We start from the raw sequence: 20,010 nt of genomic DNA on the forward strand, positions 1-20,010 counted from the left end.
TCATGCTTTTCTACTTCAGGATGTGGTTACTGTAATGGTATTTGTTTCAGCTCTAGGTTTAAGCTTATTTATGAGATGTAAAACCTCTTTGACACATTACATCATGTCTTTGCAGAACAGTGGAACTACACTATGATTGACTTTCCAACAGACACAATTCTTTGGCAGCTTAAATCTAGTGCCCACCTAGTACTGGATTCTGGATTAACAGAAAAAACAGTCAATCGAAACAAATGACTGGATGAGTGTCACTTTTCTCCCTATGACACATTAACCCCCACCCAATTACAACACAGCATGGCTTTGCTGATTAATTCTTAATAGGTATTACAGTTACGATTTAACATTTGATCTCAATACAGTATATCAAGGCCGATATATATAGCAGATCTTATTAGGGATGGCTATAATGTTAACATCATTCACTCTAATTTTGTATTCATATCTCCCCCCAGGGAATGTTTTTGTATTTTACTGGAATGTCTAGCTTTAATTTTACTGCATTAGCAAATATTTACAGATACTGCCATTACCAACCAGAATGAAGGCTTAATGCCTTTTCATGTACAGTACCTCCTTGCTGGTTCTGTTGAAATATTTAAAACGCTTGGCAAAGCTATCTTTGCAACACTAACGATGGTAACTGAGATACAGTACTTCAATTTGAAGTCTTTTCATCTCCTGCCCAAATTTCATACAGTCTGGAGGCAGGTATTTACAGTCTCCAGTTGTACGTTACAAAGCTGTATAGAAAAAAGGTAGTGCAATAGTTTGTTCTTGTGCCAGTGGTTATAAAAGAACACAAAAGTTTGGTTTGAATTTATCAACTAAACTCATAGGGCAATTTTACAAAGATCAAGATGTCAACATTCTTTTTAAAAGGCATTCAGGAAAAAATCATGTGATATTGCCTGAATACCTAAATCGGTATAACATAAAGTTGGATTTTGCAAGTATAATCTTATTGAAACATTGTTTATAAACAGGATGAATTTATGAATTTGACGACAGACAGAAAGTCATGTTACACATCAGTCTACTAAGTGAATCACACTGATTTTCATACTGAGTCTGTTTTGTACCACTTGGTTGGCTTAATTCTCCCTACACTCGGATTAAAAAAAAATTGAAGCTGGTGTTGATTTTAAAACTTTTTTGTTGGAATCGTGTAAGAATATTTTTTAACAGAATGAGTTCTTCAATGTGGGGCTGCACGGTGGTGCAGTGGTTAGCATTAGTTCCTCGAGCACTGGGGCCCTGAGTTCTAATCTGGACCCAGGGTGCTCTCTGCGTGGAGTGTATGTGTCCTTCCCATAATCTTGAAGGTTGTCACCGTGTGCTCTGTTTCCCAGAGTTCAAAGACATACTGGTAGGTTAACTGGCTTCTGGGAAAATTGTGCCAGGTGTGATGTGTGTGTGCCCTGTGATACACTGGCCATCCTATCCAGGGTGTACCCTGCCTAGTGCTTGTTGCTTTCTGGAATAGGCCCTGGTTCTCCTGCGATTCTGTATTGGATAAAGAGGTTAAAAAATTGATGGGTGGAGTTCTTCATTGTGCTCTAATAATTCTATTACTACTAATAATAATACTCTAGAAATTGTTCACACGCTGTCCACTGCCCTCTACAAACATTGTAACAACATTGTACCAAGTAGGACAGCAGTAAAGACTAATGGGCATTTACCTTTAAATAAGCTTTTTGCAACCTGAAATCTAAAATTACATGGGAAACTTGAATTAAACAACGTAGAGTGGTATTTACACATTAGAGTGGAATTAGAAGGGAAATCAAAAGATATTGATGTTACCAATGGCTGGAGTTTAAGCCCCCCAGAAATTCAGCGGAACTGACATAGTGATAAAAAACAAACCAAAAAGTGTTTTTTTTGCACAATTTATAATTTTCTTCTAGAAACATTGGGTGTCTTTTTTGTTTTGATGGTTTAATTAGAGCATAGAGATAGCTTGTAGAGCTTTATTTAGGTCTTTGTCTCACAGAGAAAGACCTTTTCTATGATACACAGTATGCTCTTTCATTTCTTTAATCATTTCACTTTTTCTTGTGCACTTGATTGAATTTAAAGGCCTTGGAGATGATCTGATTCCTGCAGCTCTGTTTTTTTTTCCTCAGATGAGGAACACAAGACTTTAAGCTGGCCTTTTTGGAGACTTGAAAACTGTACTTTAAAGGGGTATCATGTCATTTAAGTTGAACCCAAACTCTATTCCATATTTACTGCACACTTTTTCATCCCTTCCACCTTCCATGAAGTTAATGATCTCCCCTTCAAGATACACTCTGGTGCCACACTACTTATCCTTTTACCTTGGTGAACAGTTGTGACTCATGAGCAAAGTTCATTTGTATTCACAATTTACAAAAATGTACAAGAATTCAAAATGTACAAGAACTAGATCAGGTTTTAGTCAGACTGTCGAACTGTTACAGCATAGAGACACAAACTGATGTGGTGCTGGTTCAGACACAAAACATTGTGTTGCTTGGTATTTGCAACACTCATATGCTACCCATGAGGAGTCATATGAACATGAGGAAGGCTACAAAAAGAAGAGGCCATTCAAAAGCCTTTTCCCCTGAAGCCCTTCTTTAAAATGGAAAACAACAAGCTTAGCTAGTGGATATGTAACAAGAAAGACATTAAACAAGAAAATGTGTTTAGGCAATAATCTAGAAACTATATAAGAAAACCTTCGAGCCTTTGAAAATGTTCCAAAGATGGTTTGGAAAATTTCCTTTTCAACTGTGATTTAAGAAGAATGCACCCTCTTCTCCGAACAAATGTGTGTGAATGAATGCTCATTCACAGTGGATGGTTGCTATTGACATTAGAATCAATAAACCATCCCCTAAAAGTCATTCTGTGTTCTCTTATTGTGTACTTTTGGCAACCTTTACTGAAGAGAAACAGACAAGGAGGCACTTAAATCTTCCGATCCACTGTTCTCCAGTTCTACAGTACATCTCTGTTGTCAAAATATTGTGTATGTTCTGTTTTAAAAAACTTAAATTAATTTAATTATAAAATAAAAATAAATGACTGGTTGATAAATAAGGCTGAAACCAGTCTCCTTTAAACATTTGGCTTTGACGTTGAATGTTTATGACCGAACATGGTACCCTTCCTTGACCATCAGAAGAGTATTAATTACGCAGTTTTTCCTTTCATTATACCAAGATTGTATCTGTTGCAATTTCCAAAATAACTGCCACTGTGATTGTCAAGCACAGCCTTACTGCACCAAATACGGAGATAATAAAATGGGCCTTTATACCACATATTGTGATGAAGACTTCACTGTTGACGTCAGAAGCAGTTAAGCGAATGCTGACAATTTAAGAACCAACAGAAATCATTTCTGCATTCCTGAAATCAATGAATTAGCTAATGAGATATTTTGTAGAAACCCCTGATGTACAATTCTGAACCCGACAAAGTTTTTGAAGATCAGAGTTTCATACAGAAGAAAATTCATTGTGAAATCCAAGCTAAAAACACAAAAAACAGGGCTTGATTTACTTTAGAAAGCCAATCATTTTAAAAATATTTTTATGTTTTTAAATATCCATCTGTTCACAAGGTCCTAAAGTTGTAGTAAGTAAAGATCCCATGGCTGTGCTCATAAGAGAATGGGTGTTTAAATCCATTGTCCTGAGTAATTTCCACTCATGTGTTGCTCAACCTGGCCTACTTCAGTGTTTTCTTAATTCAGCTGTTGAAGTAGTTTCTTCCCTCTTCATCTGCTTTTCTCCCACTCATCACTCAGGTGAGTGCTGTTCTTCAGTGGAGGATAAAATGGGTCTCCTCCTATAAGTGAGGTGCTCTGGAATCCTTTTAGATAAAAGTGCTATACAGATACAGATAATTAGTATTATTTAGTTTTCTCAGATCTCTCCTGTTTCTGTTTGTAATCCACTTTGTTTAACCCACTGTCTTTTTTATATCTAGTAGTGTCCTACTTACTAAAGTTAAGTGCTGAGAACTTTACTTTTAGTATTTACAGTACATGTTGACTCTTATTATTCACCATTGTCGATTTAGGGTTTCGGCGACACATGCAGACTAAATCTGATACTTCCACTGTGGTTTCTGCATGTACAGCATTGTATCTGAATGCTATATTTTAATATATGGCTGCACCAGAACATTCTTAATCTAAGCTGTGACAAGACTGAGGTTTCTAGTTTTCACTGGTGCTGAAATTAAACCCTTGATGGAAACGTTGAAGCTTGGGTGTTACGTGTGATCCAGGATTGGCATTGCATGTTTGGAACATCACAAGGATTTCTTTCTTCCACCTGTGTAGCATGGTTTCACAAAGACACTTGCTCTGCCAATCTGATGCCGAAATATTAACGCATTGCTTTATTTTATGAAGATCAGATTACTGTAAATGGTGTTCTGCATCAGCTTGTTCTCTGTACTGCTTCTCAGTGAAATTTAGAATGGACTGTAAGGTTATCCTGAATAAGTCACTCAATGGTCCATTATTATATTAAGGATTTATTGCATGAGTATACAGTAGTTCAGTTCTTAATCTGGAACGTCCTAATTGAGGCGTTCCCAGTCTGGCAAAGACCAGGCTCCACATAGAGGGCTACTGTACAGTGCCTTCCCGTATACAGCACGAAATCTGTACAACTTATTTGAACTCACTACCCAAACCCTTGAGAGACTTTGCAACTGACAACATTTTTAAAACTCACTTAAACTCACTATATTTTAACTTGAACTTGTACAGTATAAGTTGGTTACTTAATCCTCGTTTCAGTCAGTAACTGTGCTTTTCCATTTATCTTTCTTTTGGCTACTTTTGTATATTATGTCTGTTATTGTACAGTGCTTTGAGGTTTTCAGAAAGAGCTTCAAAATACATTTAGTATTTGTGTAACAGTGCAGGAGGATGTTAGTGAGAATTGTGTTTTAGCCCTGCCCACAGGATTTGAGCTGTGACACGTTGGGATCCTTGTTTGACTTCCATTGGCAGACTCATGGACACTGACTGCTGTCATCACATTAAAGTATAGACCCTCACAAAACATCACCTAACATAAAAATAAACCCTTTAATGCCTTATAAATTGAGGATGTTCTGTGCCAGCTTTCATAGCTATATACATTTAAACTGAGAAAGAACAGACTGTACTTTTTTTTAAAAAGCAGATTCTATAAAGCTATTATAAAGTAAAAATGGTATTTTGCAATTCTCATTCAGTATATGAATGAAGGGCAGCTGAATACTAGATATTTAATGTTGAGAAATATGGACAGACCTCTTAAATTGAAGCCTGTTTATTGCTGCTTGAAGAGAATGTATTCATATGATCGTTTTAGTCTCATGATCTTATTGATGAAACATTTTTAGCTTGGACAGATAAACATAATATTGAGGAGTAAAGAATCTCTTAATGTGCTGTTGTGAGTAACTCTCATTCTTATGTTCATGAAAATCTGTGAAACATCCCAGGAACAAATTAGCTCCACTCAGACTGATATCACTTCTGGCATTAACCTCAGCAGCTGTTTAAGGACGGATATTAGACACCTGGATTGCACTGCTCTTCCGCTGTTGAAATTTGAACTATATCCAGAGAGAGTCCTGGGATTTTGAAGTCACTTATCTCCAGTGATTCTATGACATATTATCCTTTATTTTATCCTTATTCGAATAGAATATGCTAATAAGAACATATACTAATATCTCCACTGGTGGGTGCCTGTACAAATTGGGTGAAGGAATAATCATTCAATAAAGAAATATTTTAAACAAGTTTAACCACTACGTTTCAGCTCCTGTATTTCTGTTTTCAAAATCTCTATTTAAGCACAGGAAGCTGAAACCCTCCCATTAATATCATGTTTGCTGCATACCTTCCTTTCATTATACAGCACACTGTTGTCTCAATGTTGGAATTAAGTGGTCTGTACCATATACCTATTGTTAAGTCTTCAAAAATTTTGTTTGGCAGCTTTACTCATATACAGTGGATCCTATAAAGGTGACAGGTTCTTACTTTAGTTCCATAGCTTACAAGTTATTATTGCTGCATACAGTATGTGTGATGCTTGTCCCATTCAACCATCTCCAGTCTAATCTGTCTTTGAGAAGAACATATACCCATTACTTTATTCAACCCTGTTGTTCCCTCCAGCCATGTTTTATTGTAATATCAAAATTACCCATTAATTAAAGTAACATCAAGTTCTGATATTGACTTTTAAGTGTGGCCAAATGATGAGTTATTTGTGGACTTTTACTATGTGAAGACTACTGTTACAGCGAACAAGAATTTTCACAAGTAGAATTGTGTTTCCCCACTATCAAGCGTTTTACTGTTTGACTGAAAGAGAAAATAAAATGTCATGAATCATTCCAGCCATTCTGTCACACAGGTGCTTACTCCTGGTGAGGTTGGCAGGGTAAAACTACAACCTGGATACTCACTGCAGGGCATACACACGCAAGTTGACTCAGCCTACGTGTCTTTGGATAGGAAGGAAACCACAGCCCCTGGAGGAAGTCCTTATGAATATGCGAACCCTACACAGAACACACACCAGTTGAGCCCAGAACCTAGCTGACCCGTAGCGCTGTGTCACCCAAATGTTCTAATTATGTAATAAAAATGTTTAGTGCTGCCTCTGTACTGTGCAGTTACAATTTCTGGCATTCCTGGAATGTGTGCTGTCAAGCTGTTTAAACTAACTGTATACACACAGCTTATCTTTTAACTGTAAGAAAGTTTGAGCAAAGCATATTTAGACTTTGCACATTGACATCGCAGAGAAATAGTAATTAGAAAAGTGGCAGAAAAATATGCCAAACATTGCATATTCCGTTCCACTGCAGATTTGAGTATTTTTCAAATTGTGTTGATATACAGTAGGTCCCTCAAGTTGGATTTTGTACAGTGTATACCTAAAAAAGGGAAAGCATGGAGAACCTTAGGAATTATAATAGAGGCCTATCTGAAGTGTAGTGCATTACAAATTGTGAGAACAAACCCATTTCTCTTTCAAAAACAACATACTGATTCAATTACTATAACATTGGTAATAATGCAAACCTCCTCCCATGACTGCTGTTAGTCATGTTTCTGCAGATGTGCTAAAACTTAATTGGCTTAGTTCCCAACACGTGAATGGAGCACAGCTGCCGAGCATGAACACAGTACATTTCCCAGGCTCGTTTTGCTATTGCTCTCCTGAATCGGAAGCTGACAGAGGAACGAGAAAAAAAAAGTTAACTTGACTGGGCTAGTTGATGGAGTCAGGTAGGCTGAAGATGAAAAATTGTTCCTTCAGAAATTTCTGCCCCTATGCATCTTGGCTTGATGTTAAGAACCATGACTATAACATAACTATAGGAATTCCACTTTTCACAGGGCTTTTGTATTGGTCTCTGAGAACATAATACCTTTATGTATTGTTTTATGTATATGACTTTATAGGTGCCTCAAATTTTTACTTAATGCCTTAGTTTTTTTAATAAAGAAACCCATGAATATTAAATCAACTTTCTCTTTTAAATTGCCGCAGAAGGTACACAGGGTGATGTTATTAAGTACTGTAGATACAGAAATGTAACATGACGTGGTAAACCAAAACTTCTTTTTCTCTAGAAGCTCCTTCTCATACAAACACAAGGAAACATTCACAATATGACCATTTTCTCTCTTTTTTAATTATCCTAGCAGGTGACACGCATACCTTTAGTGTTGCATACAGTACGTTAAACACCCCTGGTATATTTGGTCTTGGAATATTTGATACCAAGATTGAACTTTACTTTTAGTTTAGAGAAAAGGATTTGCAGTGGCTGCTATGTTTGTAAAAGGGCATTTGGTGGAAAATGTTCTGATGAGATGTCGGGTCATATAAGCAATAATCTTACAATTTCTAAAAATGAATTTGTGGCGCAGATGAATGTTCAGGCCCCTTTTGACATTGCAGTATATTGCACAGAACTGAGACTTCAGCAACATCTGCTAGTTATTTACGTCTCAGTATTGCATAGTTTTGGAGTTTATTTTTTCCCTGACAGGGTTTGGGAAAGGGAGTGAGAGTTGGGGCATGGCTCCCACCCCACAAATCAGTCATTTTAATTTTCTGGGAGAACCCACATGTTTCTCAGAAGATGTACACTTAATAGTTTCTGCCATTACAGGGTATTTACTGATGAATAAAGCAAATGATCATGGGCCAAGTTTCAGATTCTCTGTGTATTCTGATATACCACAATATACAAAAGCCTGTTGCTGGAACTGTTTTTTTTGGAACAGTAAAACATAACTAAGGCTTTACTTAACCTGAAATGTGTTCTTTTTTGTTGTTCAGGGATGCTCTGGGTGTGGCAAATGTGACTGCAGTGGTGTGAAAGGGGAGAAGGTAAGTACCCCGTGTGTATGTCTCACTGTTTACCCTGTTACTACTGCTACTGTTACTGCCGTTGAATTGACTCATTTCTAATTGGCAAAAGAAGGAAAGTCTGAGTCATGTACAAACTGTTGTTCAACAATTTAAGACTTTAAGCATTGTAAGGTTTTCTTTGGTGCTTCCCATCTCACAAATCCCATTCAACATTTGACAAAATTCACATGGATCAATATCAGAAAAGGAAAAATTATTGGTGTGAGGTGCAGTGTCAAAATGAAAGGTGCAAAGAAACATGTGGAGGTTAAATTGAAGCTGAATATACTGTAAGGTGTGTAGGCAAAAGGATAGTCTAATACATAATTATCCTGCTATTATCCAAATTTAATTACATCAACTGATCACATGAATGATTTGTTAAAATGGGGATTTTGATTTTGATGTTTATTGAGCTCATAACAGTTACAATTCTACCTTTTATCCCATATTTAGCAAGGGTTTAGCAATAATTCTTCACATACTGAGATATGCACTCACTAATTCTGTGAGTAAGATTTCTTATTTCAATTCCATTAGCTTTTTACACAGAAGTAAACAGTCGACCACATTCAGGAAATCCAGATAGATTCGTTCAAGCCTGCACCAGTAATGCTCGGCTGGCTTCAGCCAATCCGACTGATGTCTGAGATTTTTGGTTTATAGTATAAATCTGTATACTGTACCATTCTACTGATGTGCCGTCTTTAAAACACCTGCTGCTATGCTTTTTATGACTTAATATTTCTCTTTTCTCCTGTTGTAATCCTTTAAATTATATAATGAACTTCATTTATCTGTGAACAATTAACTCCATGCACATGGGAAACTGAAAATGAGGTGCTGAAATGAAGTGGGCTGAGGTGGTAAAAGATGCTGTTTAGCAGCTGAACAGAAGAACACCATGCCAAATCGGGCATTTACAGAGATGATGATGTTCTGTATGCTGAATTCCATTCCCCCTGCTTAACATCAACAGGTCTTCTTGCTGTCTCCAAACCTCAAGTACATACAGTAACTTTTGAATACCGATCTTTGGCTCTGCTGCCTTATTTTAAATATAATAGTGGAAATGACTAACCTAAAACTGGAGGGAGCAGCAGGTCTGACAGTGGTGTTATGTGTCTGCTTGTGAATATGGAAAATTCCTTTTTTGTTTTACAAAAGGACCTGTACCAGGTAACATTTCTTCAAAACAGAAAAAAATGTCCTCGTAGTAAGGAATGATCTTGGGAGTCTTGTGTTCAGTTACCTAAAGAGCAGCTTCTCTATTTTGAAGAAAATCATGGTTCAGAAATAAAAGTAACATCCAAGGCTCCTGAAGACATGCTTCATTGTCATGTCTTTTATGTCATGTTTTACATTTTTCTCCATCAGAATCCCAGAGCTTTGTCTTCTGGGGAATGTATTTGCTCTCTGGTGGTGTGTGCATTCCTCCACCCCCAGAAGTTGTATGGGTTCTCTGGCGTTTAGCCCAGTTCCCATGTACTGTATAATTTCAAGCAATATTTTCCCTCAATTGGAAAGAATTTGTTCTTTGTGTCTGGAAGTGTTTTAGGAACGCAGTATGGGAGAGAGCTAGGAACAGAAGCCCATGACAATGTGCATTTGTCTGCACCATTGCCAAATTAAATAGCTGAAAAAATCAGATGCTAAACCATGAGAAAACAAAAATACAGCTACCTTGGAATTTTACATTTGTCTCCATTAACCCAAAATGTACAGTATATTCAGACGTAGCAAGAAAGAAATACTATGTAAAAAATAACTTCATTTTTATTTTGAAATATTAATCAAATGATGAAAACCTTCCCTCCACCATTATAAAGGCTTTGATATATAAACCCATGGAATTTATATATGCACCATTTAAGACTTTAATTTTAATTCATATGGCATACTTCATGCAGAAAAAAATAAAATTGGAATTTATATGATATACCTCAAACACATGTAGAGTGAACATATATACGCAGTATGTAAAGAGAATGTGAAGATTAACAGTCTGGCTTGCTGTTTTACAATGCTAGTTGTTCCTTGTAACATACATATGTACAATAGTTTCACTGGTCAATGCCAGTAATGAACTGTGTGTCACACTGATGTGATCTGATAAAAGCACAACAGCTGTCCATGGCTGCTAACTTTATACAGTATATACAAAATAGAATGAAATGTTTCAACACTCAAAGCAGACCCCACCTTTTCTGTACTGTATGGTATATGATTCTGAGTTTTTAGAGCATACCATTACTACTGTGAAGAAATCTCAATGAGTAGGAAAGTTTCATTCTTCATGTATTTTAAAGTATGACAACATGCTTTGTTCTTATTGTATTTTGGCTTCATTCACTTTTAGTGATTGTTTTTTTTTATAAAAGAATTGGTCTTATATAATTACTGAAGTATATAGGTCTTTTTTACAATGTGAATTTATATAGTTCCTCAGTGCTTACTGTTTGAACTATTGTAATACCCAGCATTCTGCTTTTGAGATTCCTTGGCCAAAAGCTGAAACGGGACTATACAGCAGAAAATGTTCAGCAGGATGGATTGTGTAAACCACAGCACCGCCTAGTGTCAAATTGAGGAACCTGTCTTTTTCTGCCATACTGTACATCATGAGAAAACTACCTGTGTTTAATAAGAATTCTGACAATCTGAAGCTCATTCTGGAATCGGATGGTGTAAAGCAGGAATACATCCCTGGATGGGATGCACATGGTCAATTTAGAGATGCCAAATAATCCAGCCAGCTTGTGTTTGTTAGGTGGGCAGGAACTGAAGCATCTTGGAAAATATCACATGAACACAATGATAGGAACACAGGGGGGACATGCAGACTACACTTAGAGGGTGTCCCAGTCCGGAATCCACACCCAGACCCAGCTGAGATTCTACCATAAAATAGATATTTGTTCTACATTCGTTAACCGGTTGCCTTCCTTTATTTGAAATGTAGGCATACGGTATATGACTCCGAAGGTGAAATATGTATGAATTGTTTCAGGCTTTTCTGCCAGTTCTTTGAAAAACTCTCTTCTCTCTTTGTCTCTCAAAGGGTGAAAGGGGATTTCCAGGATTGCAAGGTAATATGGGGTTTCCTGGAATGCAAGGCCATGAAGGTCCCCCTGGTCCAATGGGCCCTAAGGTAAGTGAGCCGAGTCGACTGCTTCATTTCTGTCACGCCCTCCACAGCTAGAGGGCACTCTTGCTCTGTCCTGTTCCCTGTTTCCCTGTGCTTTACTTGTTGTTACGACCCCAAGTGTCTAGGGGTAAAGGGGTGTAACATTTAGGATAATTCTTTTGGAAGCAGGGGGGGGGGTTTGGTGAAGGACTAGGAAGCGTGATAACAAGGGTAAGGAAGTAGAGTGGTGCCAAAGGAAAGAAAATAACCAACAAAAATGGAGCTGGCTAGGACAGTGAGGGAAAGCTAATCTGACTACAAAAGAAAACCCGAAACACACGGTCTTTGGCGTCTTCAACACCCTAGCTAACCTGCACTGACTACCCAAAACCATACAAGACAAACGGCACTCACCCGTACTAACTAGTGTACTAATACAAAATCAACTAAGTGTGTAAAGTGTACCCAGCAACCTAAACTAACCTTATATACAAAAGTTCACACAAAAACACAAGTGAACCAGGAATACAAATAAGGGAAAACAAGAGTAATCAACAAGAGCAGGGTACAAAAGAACACAAAAGTTGAACATGTAACACTGGGGCAAGGTAATGACAAAACAAGGATGAACACACAAACAAACGAAAATACAAAAACTAACAAAAAAACCCAACAAAACAACAAAGCCGAAGCTATACGAAAATACACACACAAAGCAAAACAAACCAACAAACGAAGCCGAAACAATACCAAATATTGGCAATACCAAAACCAAACGGGACCGAAGTCAAACGAAAGGCCTCTTCTTCCTGAAAGCCTCCATGTTATATAGTGAATAAAATGAGTTCTGATTGGCTGAGGCTGATTGATGATGACATCATATTGAAACAGTGGTGTGATGGTTGGCCAATGGGGAAGGGAGAACAATCAAGGGTCAGCAGTGTGGACATAACAGAAAAAACACACAGAGAACACACACTGGGACGTAACACTTGTTTTTCCGGTGTGTCTTGTTGTCTGGGGCTTTATATTTCCGGGTCTCCCTATCCTCCTCGCTTGGCATTGGGATCGGTTGTCGAGAGGGTCGCCTCACTAGGTCGCCCCACGTCTGCTACCTGAGGGCTTATGTCTCGTTCCGACTCCACCCGATACCTTGAGCCCGGACCGAACCCTCCCGTTTGCTCCGTTCCTACTGCTACGCATAGGGTCCTCCCGTCTCGCCGGTCTCTCACCACGGCTAGCCCCCCGCTTCCTTGACAATTTCTTTTTGCGTCATCTTGCTTTCTCACAATGCCAAAATAACAGCATACAAGAATTCCGTGGTATTAGAAGTTATTACTTCGGGTGTCATGGCTGAATCAAGGATTTAAAGACATGTAAATAAACTGCTGGAGCAGTGCTAATGAAAAAAGTTCTATCACATGACATTCATCAATGTTTAAATATACTGCGCCCAGAGCAGGAGAGCAATACAGTGAAAAAATATTTATATTTATATTTTTTTTATACAGAATTGCTACCTTAACATGTTGGACTTGTTAATCATTTGTGTTAACCTCACAATAATCGGATAATTAATAGCTCCCAATGAAGTTTTGTTAAATAAAGCAGTAGTTCAAAGAACGCCAATTAGTAAACAATCTAAGAAGTGCTGACTGAAGAGACATGTCTGGGGAAATATGTGTGAAAAAGTACTGTTTCTGCCAGCTTTTGTCTTTCAAAAGGAAGGAAAATATCTTAAAAACAGTTATAGTGAGGCCACATTGACATCTCTAACAGTTACCTGGATTTGTGAGTGAACTTCCAGGGTTGGAACACCTTGCTGTTTCTGAATTGACAGTGAGGTAGACAGAGAATACGTTTTACCATCTGGGCAATATTAGTTGACATGTAAATTCAGCATCAGAAGGCAAATGTGTAAAATAGAAAAATCTTGGGCTTATACAGTACATTAAATGCATTTCTCCACTGGTATAATGACCTATGTTCTGCTGGGACTACTCAATATTACCAACAAGCTTACTTTAGCAGATTCAGGTCCAGCTTTCATAACCGACTTCACAGCTAATTTTTTTTTAAAAATTAAACCTTTTGAAATACTGGATGCAGACATACTGTACATTTGCTTCTGGATCTGAGTGACCATATGGCTCCATGACTTGTAACACTCATCAGCTGGTTATACAGCATATTCCTGCCAAAGAAGTTCAAGGACCCATTTCACCAAAGGTGTAATATTTATCTTTAAACTTAATGTTCTTTTGTTTGAGAGTAATTAAAAAAAAACTGTTCTGTTTAAAGGTTTTTCTACTAAGTGTTGAATTATATGGTCACTTGGTTTATGTAGTACATTTTGAAAGATCAAGGCTATTTTATCTTAGGTTGGAGTCATTTTAAGTAGCAGTTCTAGACTTGTTTCTTCCCAGTCAAAACTGAACATTTGTTGATTGAGTGAAATTCAAATTTTTGACCTTTGAATTTTATACCTACAGGGTGATACTGGTGAGCCAGGAATGCCAGGTCTTAAAGGAACCCGCGTAAGAACAATCAGAATAAACCTCTCTTTAAACTATTTTTGAAAACTCCCATTTTCTGTTTTTGAAAAAGGCTTTTTCTGCTGTATTTGTGTAAGATGTGGAAATTCATATGATATGGATATTTGCTATTAATTGCTGCTCTATTACATTTGATACAGTATATTGTATTAAGCTACAGTATGACATTTACATTTTTTAAGTTTTAAAATTCTTGCAGTTAACTTTTTGTTCTTTTTAAATAACTAGACTTAATCATGAATTTGCCTTTAATGCTAATGCTAGTCTGAAACGATTATGTTTTTTGTACCTGGTATCCATATGCGTGCCTGTATAAATGTCTGTTCTTATTTGCACACTATGTTTTCATGGAAATCATAGCTTACATTCAAGTAACTGAAGTGAATTAATTCTCAGATGACAAAATGATCTTTGGTAAATATACACTGTTGGTTTTTACAGGGACCAACGGGTCTGGCTGGATTTCCAGGAAACCCAGGTCTTCCAGTAAGTGAGGAATCACATGAGTTGTGATTTTACATATTGTCTATATATTAGAATACATAGATATGCTTGCTTCATAGGTTTTAACATTGCAAAGTAAATTTTACTTTCATTTATGTACAGTATGTGTTGAATTTGTTGTGTTTATATCGACTTGTTTGACAGGGTATTCCAGGACAAGATGGCCCTCCTGGTCCACCTGGAATTCCAGGGTGCAATGGGACAAAAGTATGTTGGAAAATTCATTTTGTTTTTCGCTTAGCACAAAGAAGTAAACATTTCATGTTTGGGGCAGGTGTTTTCGCAAAAGGGATTCTCCAGATTTTTTTAATTTTTACAAACTTTCTTTTTTAGTGGGTTTGTAATGAGAGTCTTCATGTGCACAGTAGTGGACGGATTCATGCCTTAGACTTTTCCGGACACCCAGAATTTCCATTATATAATTTCACAAAATATTATAGTAGGCTCATGCCTATGCTACCCAGCAAACCCCTCTAGAATTCTGTTTGTCAGGGGTGAGTGAGCAGAAGATTGTCCTGGGATCTTTGCATTCAGTTTTTGCCTTAACAGCCCACCTGGATTTCTCTCTTAGACAAGGAACAAGACATTAATGACCACTCCCTCCTTTTCTCTTCACTTATTCCCTAAGGTTTTGACTCCAGCAGTTAGGAAAGATCCCACTTATAAAAGACAAAGGGACTCAGCATGTCATATAATTATTTGCTGATGATGTTTTGCTATTTCTGCCTGACAACCCGGAATGTACTGTACATTTAGTACGTTTAGTACATTCACAGTCAGATTCATACTGTTTGCACAAAGCATTATCTTGGGATAGCTCATACGAACCTACAGTACATGTGCTCTGGGAATGCTTGAAAATTGCTCAATTGTAGTTTTGTGTATCTTGGATACGGTGACAAATGTTAGACGTTGTGAAACCACCTGAGCCACATTTACTTCATTTGTACGATGATTCTTCCTTTCCTGCCCCTGTTGAAAAGCATGTGTTAACGGCATGTTGGAATTGATATTAATAGTCTTGCTGTGTTTTAGCCTGATACCTTGCAAGCTCAGAGCAGAATACTCTGCTATTGATAGAACATTGATTTTTTTTTGTATAACGAAGTAATGACTTTCTTGCACATTTTGTGTACGGGCAATGTGACAGAACTGGAGCTCTGTGGATTTCAGATGGTGATGTATTTTACAGGGTGAAAGAGGCTTTGATGGAATCCCTGGTTTACCGGGACTTCAAGGCCCACCGGTAAGTTGTCACTAGTTATTACACTATGATCTGTGAAAATATCTCAATATCTCAAAGTGCAGAACCAATGTCTAATATTAGCCTTCTTCTGTGTAATTGTAAGGGTTAATCCAGACAGTTCTACTTCTGAATCCAAGATGCTTTTGTGTTGGAGCATTTGGCCAGTTTTCTCTACAGCTATAAAATACATTCTTTCCAGTCCATTTCAGCATCAAGTGCTACATGTTTTAAATACTTTCATCCGTTATATTGTTCAAGCTTTGCTTCTTTACTAAACATTTAAAACTACATAATATATATATATACTGTATAAACAGTATATATTCCATAGATTTAATTGTCTCAGTTGTCCCTCATTTTAAAATATATTAAAGTTCTAAATCATGTAAAAAACCTCTAATTGTGGATCCATTTTCTTTTTCAGGGTATATCTGGAATTCCTGGAATGAAGGTTAATATACTTGGGTCCTTATCGTTTTGATTACAAGTCCTGCATATACAGTATGCACTTTCAGTGTCAGGGAACTTCCTAATTCTAAACTGGCCAATTGACTTGTATACATTTACAGTAGGACTTAGGTACAGCTGCCTGCAGTTAAAAAATAAGTTCCTACAGCATCTCTCAGATAAATCTTCTGATAAAAGCCTCCATCCCGACTATAGGAAGAGTCCTATCTGTGAGCACTGTTAATGTGTGTACAGTAATTGTTGTTTATCATCTTGCCACAGGACACTAAAATGTGATTTAATTATCTAACTCATTTGAGTTTCAGTTCCTCAGATGAAATCTAGCAAGCGGCTTGAACAGTCCACAGTCAGAGGGAGACTCAAATATGGTCCTCATCCCTGGTGTGTTGCTACTGTATGAGTGTAATGGTGATAAAAAACCAAGATTATTAACAATTGGCTATTCCAAGATGATGGGGGCTAAAAAGCAAAAAGAAAGTAAATGAAATAATAAAGGCAGGTTTAATCAATAAAATTAATTTTAAGAGGTTATTCCTTTTGGTTTAGGTTTTAATCGCTTTACTAGTCTGGTTTAATATTTGTATTAATTTAAACATTTAGGCAAGTCTCTTACTGCTCAAAAAATGTTAATTCTCAATACTATTACAATAACTACTTGAATGCTATGAATTGACTACTTTATCATTTCCGTACAGGGTGAACCAGGAGAAGTCATTGGTTTCTTTCCGCAGAAGGGTGAGAAGGGATTCCCTGGAGTTCCGGGGAATCAGGTAGGTGTAGACTGTACGTCCCTGGCTACCCATCACTGCCAAGGCCTTCTACAACATTGTCATAACTGTAAGATAAAATGTAAATAAAGCTTGAAATTTTTAAGCTATCATGACAGTCCTGTGGCTCCATCTTTTGGTAACGGCTAGAATTACAGCCTGAACTGCAAAACTTCAGATGAACTGGAGTGGAGCCAAAGTTCACAAACCTCATCTAGTAGTTTTACAAATCATGAGCTGTGAACTCCTTCAAATTAATAGATGCTCGATGCATTTACTCTTATTTTCCTGTTTGCTTTCAGGGTTTTAGGATATTTTATTTTCTTTTCATCTCAAGTTAATAACTGTTGATAATTACAATGAAAAAAATAATGGTTTAATGAACGTCTCTTCCAGGGCCTGAAAGGGTTACCAGGGCTAACAGGTCCAATTGGCCCTCCAGGTCCAGTGGGACCCACAGTAAGTGATCACATTACTGAATAACATTAATAACTACAGTATTTTGGCGACTGGGTAATCATAACTGGCTTTATGGGTGCCCTTAGAAAATTTAAATGATAAAGATCAAGCAATGTTAGTAGTCAGGCTAAGTGTTGAATTTGTACTTGACAGTAATTTTAAAATCCAGAATTTGTTGGCTTTCGCTACAAATTTGCCATGACAGTAGTTGCAGTGGAGTGGGAGTATAAAATGATTTAGAGGGTATATTGAGTATTTTATGGTGATATCAAAAGTACTTTTGTGCTGTTGTAAGTTTTATTTTGGCACTTTGACGTCTTCATTCTTTCCAATACCAATTTAGCCAATCAGAAGTGCCTGAGTGACTGCTGTCTTAAACTTACCTTTCATCAGTACTTGTCTCCATAGGTTTTTAGTTTAGAAAGCTAAACTTTTCTTTGCTGATTGACTTGAACAAATACTCTTAAACACCAAATGTCTCCTCTGTTGTCCAGAATATAATTTCTTGTTGGTTATTTGTTTGTTTCATCAGGGTTTGCCTGGTCCCCCTGGCCCCCCTGGTCCCCCTGGCGAGGTATGATATTGAACTTTAGCCCTCTATAGATGTTCAATATTATTTGTTTTTTGTCAATTGTGTTTTGATTTCAAGTGTTAACATATAATCTGTTTGGTAGTTAGGTCATATCCTCTTAAGTGCAATGCCCACCTGTTAAGGGAACAGCAAAAAAAGCTAGCTAAGGGAACGGCAGTCTCACTGTGAGGATGTCTGCACTTTGGTAAGGAATGAGCTAGGGAGCTGCTGCAAGGGTGTAGATGGGGAGGTGGGAAGGGTGTGAGAAAGATACACAAAGGGAAGTTTAGGAGGGAAGATATGTATGCATACTGTGAGTAGAAGTAGGTGAGATTAGATTTTGACCTTCCTCCCAGATTTCTGTTAATTACTGTACTCTATAAAGAGAATATATTTTTTTTTTCAGTTGAGTGATGTACTCTCTTTCCAAGGTGCAAAAGGTGATAAGGTGAGTTAGAGATGTTGCAAATCTTTGATCATAGTTTGATGTATTTTTTGATAAAACTGTTTTGGTGCTGCTTAGGTCAAAAAGTTATCTCGTTTAAAGGGATTATGAACACAGAAATAAATTAATTGATACATTATTAGAAGTTTTTTTATTCGTGTTCATATGTTGATTGTACACATACTGTACTGTATGGCCATTCTGAAACAGTGCTTTGAAGTGAAAGTTTGTAACTAATTTTGTATGTAAACATGCTGTACTTTTTAGAAGCACAAGTAATAAGGAATTAAGATGCCAAAACAGCTTTACAGCACCCCTTCAGTTAGAGTGGAAACTGCAGTATGTGTAGGAGAAAAGTGGAAGTCTACTTAGCTCCCTAAAATCTTGACTTGCCTCTCAAATATGATTTGGAACTATGAGTATCAAAATTCCTTTAGGGATAAATGCAGTCAAAACTGTTCACATATAAAAATTAGAAATGAGAAATCTTCACAAGCACATTTTCTTCACACTTCTTCCAGTTTGCTGTCATACACACCAACGTCTGCCTTATACTGTATGTTGCTAATATTATTTTATTTTAGTTGAGGAAAATTACATTTTTATTTGTTCCATAATTGTTATTTTAGCTAGTAATTGAATGGTGATTTGACCTTTATGTCCTTATTTGACATCCAAGTGTAATAAAACTGGCGTTTTGTAGGGAGAGCGTGGAGTACCAGGTCCTCCAGGCCAATCAATTATTGATGAACGGACTGGTCCCAAGGTTGTATATGAAATAGGACCGAAGGTAAGGACTTTATCTTTATCCTTTATGCAATGGATGAATGCATAATTAAGAATCATTCAATAACATAAAAGTGATGTGACTCCTTTATTAGTACAAATATAGAAAATGATTATTATTCTGTGGGAATTTTACAACATTCGCCCTTATACTGCTATCCTGGAAAATCTATTATCTAAGCCATCTGTAACCCTTTTTTTTTCTAGGGTGACACTGGCCCAAAAGGCGTAAAAGGGGAAAAAGTAAGTTTGTTTTTTAAATTGTTAAAATCTAAACTTTTGCATTTATTGAGAAAGATACTTATACATTTTAAAAAATAAGTTTGACTTTTTTCAAATACCTTGTAAATGTTACTGTTTTATTTATACACAGATTTAGTGAGTAAACTTCTGAACTGCTTTGATTTTAGATTCAAAGTAAATTTTAAATGGGCATTGTGGCCCAAAATGCAAAATTTAATTAATTATAAAAATTTAAAAATTAGTGACTAATCAAACATGTAAGGTTTACCAGTGCTACAGTATATTCCTCACATTCTCCAATTTGTTACTGTCTGAGCTTAGGAATGTCATCTGATATTTCAACTTGATATCAAAGTCAGGTGGTGCTCGACATAGCATATTAGCCACTGTTTTCTAAGTGTTAGTTTTAG

General features: G+C 36.9%; 1 protein-coding gene across 1 annotated transcript in view; it reads left to right on the plus strand.

Moving 5' to 3' along the window:
- The window catches only part of col4a1 (collagen, type IV, alpha 1), an 87,219-nt gene that overhangs the window by 28,038 nt on the left and 39,171 nt on the right, over positions 1-20,010 (plus strand). Inside the window, exons 2-14 of the mRNA XM_088912620.1 lie at positions 8,358-8,408; positions 11,491-11,580; positions 14,049-14,093; positions 14,553-14,597; positions 14,760-14,822; positions 15,808-15,861; positions 16,286-16,312; positions 17,025-17,099; positions 17,493-17,555; positions 18,088-18,129; positions 18,533-18,574; positions 19,275-19,361; positions 19,565-19,600. Coding sequence (XP_088768746.1) covers positions 8,358-8,408; positions 11,491-11,580; positions 14,049-14,093; positions 14,553-14,597; positions 14,760-14,822; positions 15,808-15,861; positions 16,286-16,312; positions 17,025-17,099; positions 17,493-17,555; positions 18,088-18,129; positions 18,533-18,574; positions 19,275-19,361; positions 19,565-19,600 — 720 coding nt within the window. The remainder of the gene's footprint in view (positions 1-8,357; positions 8,409-11,490; positions 11,581-14,048; positions 14,094-14,552; positions 14,598-14,759; positions 14,823-15,807; positions 15,862-16,285; positions 16,313-17,024; positions 17,100-17,492; positions 17,556-18,087; positions 18,130-18,532; positions 18,575-19,274; positions 19,362-19,564; positions 19,601-20,010) is intronic.

The sequence above is a fragment of the Atractosteus spatula genome, chromosome 4, assembly GCF_055471065.1.
Source record: "Atractosteus spatula isolate fAtrSpa1 chromosome 4, fAtrSpa1.hap1, whole genome shotgun sequence".
NCBI lineage: Eukaryota > Metazoa > Chordata > Actinopteri > Semionotiformes > Lepisosteidae > Atractosteus > Atractosteus spatula.